The sequence below is a fragment of the Notechis scutatus genome, unplaced genomic scaffold (assembly GCF_049901735.1).
Source record: "Notechis scutatus isolate UNSWTSFEM ecotype Mainland unplaced genomic scaffold, rNotScu1.2 NSCUSCF110, whole genome shotgun sequence".
Taxonomy (NCBI): Eukaryota; Metazoa; Chordata; class Lepidosauria; order Squamata; family Elapidae; genus Notechis; species Notechis scutatus.
In genome coordinates this window covers 53845-58857 of record NW_028263138.1, presented here as the reverse complement: position 1 = coordinate 58857, position 5013 = coordinate 53845, and the positions used below count along the sequence as shown (strand labels likewise).

The window sequence follows — 5013 nt, the reverse complement described above, 5'->3', positions numbered from 1 at the left end:
CTCCTGTCCCCTCCACAACCACCGGTTATGAGAGGAGGAGGAGAGGGAGGAGGAGGGTCACCCGAAGGGACGCTTCCACAGCGGTCTGGCAATTGTTCAGCCAGTCTGGATTCCAAAAAGAAGAAATGAAAGAAGTAGTGAAGAGTGCCAAGGAGAGCTTGCTGGCTTGGCCATGCTGCGGCTTTCAGGGAGACACACACAGACACACAGAGTGGGAGAGAGAGTCAGGAAGATAGGGACCCGGCCTCTTTGCTATCCCCCACCGTCACACTCACCTTCTTAGGGAAGGTGAGAGAGGTGATGGTGAGGGGCAGGGCCATCCGCTTCATCAAGGTGAAGAGGGGGCGACCAAGCAGAGGCGAGTAGAAACCTGGGAACGGCGGCTCCTGAGGGGCTTTGAGGTCGAGATCCGAGTGAGCATTGCACCACAGGTTCACCTGATCGCCCACTTCTTTGGTGTTGGTTTACGGAGCCATGGATTGAGGCCTGAGCTCACATGCAACAGCAGTGCCTTTAACTGCGCTCGCTTGTATGTGTCCAAATAATCCGGCGAAGACACCGGAGGATTCACTCAGGTAGACCTGCCCCCTTCGCAGTCCCCCTCCTGCAGAAAGCAGCCATTCCCTGAGCTAAGAAGGCAAGGAGCTGCAGCTCCACTCACCCAATTCCTAGGACTACCCCAATGGTCCCAATTCTTCTAGGAGAGGGCAGCTCCCCCTGGCAATCCCCCTTTCCCTCGGTGATCTGACTTCCCGTGGCCCGCCTCCAGCCTGAACACCAGGTCGGACCACTAGAAGGTCACTTCCCTGCTTCTCAATGGTGCTCCTATACCAGCCACTGCAGGACCCTCCACCTCCTTCCCCAAATTCTCCCTCAACTTCGAAATGACAACGCCTGTTGCCTACATGGGTGCAACCGTGTGGGTGTGGCAGGGCCAACCAGGGCTGATAATTCTGGGTCCAACAAAGGGGCTGTGGGTGGGAGAGGGAAGGGATGGTAGGCAAATGGGCCATGCTCCCTGGTCTCCCTCCCCCACACCTCTGCCTCACCGCCGGCAGGATCCAGCAGCTGTATGAATCCCAGCTAATCCCATGTGGAGAGGCTCATGTTCTCCTGCTGTGGGAAAGCAAGAGAGTCTTTCCCAGCACAGCGAAAAGTTTGCAACTTCCTCTCCAATGGGGAAACGGGTGGCTCTGGGTGGCAGAGAAGCAGCCCACTTAAAACCTGTTTCTCTCTGCCACCCGGAACTGTACCGGGAAGGGCTCTCTTGCTCTCCCAGCAGCAGGAGAACATGAGCCTCTCCACATGTCTTCCAGTAAGGTGAAATGTAGCTCTGGTCCCCACCAGTCTGCATCTCGCCCCCCCGCCTGGATTCACCACAGCTGTTGGGCCTTACCTGCTGGGGGTTAGGGTGGCGGGTGGTGGCAGCAAAAGGCAAGTGGGGTGGGGGGTAAAGGTAACTGGCAGTGGCAGGTAGGCGTCTGGGCCCCGGAGCTTGCAGAGCCTCACTCACCCAGGGAGATCAGGTAGGGCCACAGCGGAAGGCATGCAGCAATCGCTGGCCTGGCGAGTGGGCAAAAGCAGGCTGCAGGCGATGCCGGGCATGTGCAATAAGGACTCACTGAGCACAGTGGGCAGGCAGAGGCCAGTCAGTGGTGCAATTTGCCGGTTCTCTGAACTGCGCAGAATCATAACAACCGGTTCTATGGAACTGGACAGAACCAGTACAATCCCTCCACTGGTTCAATCTCTCCAGACATTTCTGTTTAATATTGGCAATGTGAGATGCCAAAAGCAAAAGGGAGGAACTAAATGAAGAATCCTCCAGAAGTTATATCTCCAACCATTTGGAAATAGTGAGAGATTTTGTATTTACTTAAGTGAAGACCAGAGGCTAGTATCTAATATCTTGTCTAATATCCATTTTTACCTCCAATTTCCATGGACGGAGAGTCCTAACACATTTCCTTTTGCAATCCTATTTTTTTTCTGCTCAGTCCTTTCCTCAGTCCGAATGTGTGGAAAGTTGTCATCCTGGATTTGTCAAGAGGGCTCGAGAAGGAGAGCCAGTTTGCTGCTACGACTGTGTTCCTTGTCCAGAGGGGACCTTCTCCATTCAGAAAGGTGGGTGACACCAAAGGAAAATGGGCGGCCTGGTGGAACTGAATCCATCCAGAGCATTGTCATGAAAGTGTGAATTAAAACACACTTTTAAGCTTAATTGGTTTCTGGTTTATTTCCGAAATGCCTCATCTCTTATCTAAACAGAAGAGCAAAAAGACTGTGAAGGAAGGGCTGGATAGAGACAGGTGGCTGTGGCAGATTGGGCAGGCTTTACTACTGCCAGAGAAAATATTTCTTCTTTTTAGCTTGGATGTATCTTTCCTTCCACATTTACTTCTCTAGGAACACCTGAGTTCCTTGAAACACAAGGAATTGTTTTAGGTCCACCTCCTGAAAGGAGGATTGCAATGCAGTCTACATGGGTTCCCTTTGAGGAACACTGAAAAGGTATTTCTGATATACGAGATGCACAATGTGGTGGCATGGACAGTTATGCCTGTTTCTGGCTGCACCCATAACACCACTGCTCCAAAGGCCATTCCGAATAGTTTGGAGCAATCACTTGATCCGTCAGCCTCCTCTGAGGCAAGTATGACAAGAATTGCCACCGGTCAGGTAAGTTTCTCTAGAAAGATTAATTGATTCATTATTTACCTTTAGTAATGGGGGTTCCTATCAATATTCTGAACATTACAAAAGAAATCTTTCAAGTCCTAAGCCTTCCCTCAATTTCATAGCTTGTCAAAAATATACCATAGCTATATATTTTAACAAGTGATACACTTATTTTTTGTCTCTGGAGATATTAAGAAATCCATCTCAGAAAATGCGCCTGATAATCACTTGTTCCCAAATAATGTATAATATATCTTGAAATGCAAAGGACAAAGAAATATGGGGTTGGTTTTTTTTTCCTCAGATACAGAAAAATGCACCAAATGTCCGGATGATAAATACCCAAATAAAAAAAGAGTCCAATGTATCCCCAAAATGATAACCTTCCTGTCTTATGAAGAACTTCTGGGCATCATCCTGGTTTCTTTTGCCCTATTCTTGTTCCTAACCACAGGCCTTGTTTTAATCGTCTTCATTAAATACGGAGAAACTCCCCTTGTCAAAGCCAACAACCGGGACCTCTCCTACATCCTCCTGGTCTCCCTCCTGCTTTGCTTCTTGTCTTCTTCTCTCTTCATTGGTCAACCAAGGAAAGCCACCTGCCTTCTCCGACAAACGGTTTTCAGCATCATCTTCTCAGTTGCCGTTTCTTCTCTCTTGGCCAAAACCATCATGGTGGTGCTGGCTTTCCTGGCCACAAAACCAGGAAACCGAGCAAAGAGATGGTTGGGGAAGAGCTTGGCCAACTCCATCATCCTGTCTTCTTCTGGTGTCCAAGTTATCATCTGCTCCATCTGGCTGGGAGTTTCTCCCCCCTTCCCTGACTCTGACCTCCACTCCCAGCCTGGAGAGATCATCCTGCAATGCAACCAAGGGGCCGTTGTCATGTTCTACGTCACCCTCAGCTACATGGGCTTCCTGGCTGCCGTCTGCTTCACGCTGGCTTTCCTGGCCAGGAATCTGCCTGGGGCCTTTAACGAAGCCAAGTTGATCACCTTCAGCATGCTGGTCTTCTGCAGTGTCTGGGTGACTTTTGTGCCCACCTACCTGGGCACCAAAGGGAAACACATGGTGGCTGTGCAGGTCTTCTCCATCCTGGCCTCCAGTGCTGGTCTGCTGGTCTGCATCTTCATCCCCAAGTGCTACATTATCCTTCTGAGGCCAGAGCTGAACACAAAGGAGCATCTCACAGCCAGAACAAATGTAAAAACATGACATATAACATTATGATAGTGGAAGAATTGTTAATGTTACTTTTATTTGATTTCCATTTTGATAGTATGCAGGAGTCAAAGAAAATGATATCTGTATGTTACAAAATGGGGAATTGTTGAACGACTGGAATTCTTGCAGTTCCCTCCCATCTCAATAAATATTGCTAAAGAGACCACTGTAAAATTCAGAGGAATTCAGCTGTTCGGCAATAGCTACTGAACATGATACCTTATAAAAAACGATTGACGCACTTGTTCCCACTGACAGCAGCTAAACATGTGGGTGGGTGGTGAGAGAATGTGTAGGAAAAGAGATCAGGAGGAAACTGTGGGAACCAAACACCAGCCTGGTTGCCTAAAAATGCCAGAATGATGTGAAATGCCATGCTTGACTGGCTCCCAGCTGAGGAGGGAAATCTTCATCCATCTTATATGAGTCTTTCTTGATTTCCTGATAAAAACACCTTTGCAGAAAGAATTCAGCAGAATAGCTGTCTGGGATTTCAGTTTGGGATTGTATGTACTTCACAGCAAAAAAAAAAGGTAAAAAAAAAAATTAAGTTTGTAAAGAAATTTCCATTCTATATTATTTTTTTTCAACAACCAGAGAAATAAAATAGCCGTTTTCAGGCCCTTTAATTTTCCACTCTACAATTTGTACCTGAAGCATTTCTCTGCTCCTCCTCCAAGCTTTTCTTGTCTGTGAAGGGCTGGAGAAGATGTCCAGAGAAAGGGGACCTTGGGACTCTTCCCAGGAGGAGGTTGCAGGGATCCTGTCTCAAGGCAGCCGCATCATTGACTGGGTCACAAACCTCCAATGCTGCATAATGTTCATCCAGGTCCAAGAAGGGGCTGAATAAGTGGGGGCTCTGCTCTCCAACCACAGAGATTGCTGATCAATTGGAAATCAATTTTTATGTCTCATAATGGCTCCTAACTGTGAATAGGATCCCTTTGCAAATTCCATTTTGAGGAGATAAGAAAAGCTCTGTTGGATCAGAAGAAGGTCAGTCTAAGATTCACACATATCCCTCTGGTTCTCGCACAAGCAGTAGAAGAAGGCAGAGACTTGTGGCTTTGTGCCACATGGAAGAGGCGTTTATCCAGAGGTGGAATTCAG

General features: G+C 48.1%; 1 protein-coding gene across 1 annotated transcript; it reads left to right on the top strand.

The window, feature by feature from the left end:
- The first annotated feature begins 1988 nt into the window (after window positions 1-1988).
- Window positions 1989-4431, top strand: LOC148128608 (vomeronasal type-2 receptor 26-like). Its single transcript, XM_087948732.1, has 2 exons — window positions 1989-2124; window positions 3134-4431. Exon 2 carries the CDS (start codon window positions 3352-3354, stop codon window positions 3892-3894), a length of 543 nt encoding a protein of 180 aa, XP_087804858.1. The 5' UTR covers window positions 1989-2124; window positions 3134-3351; the 3' UTR covers window positions 3895-4431.
- The last annotated feature ends 582 nt before the right edge of the window (window positions 4432-5013 follow it).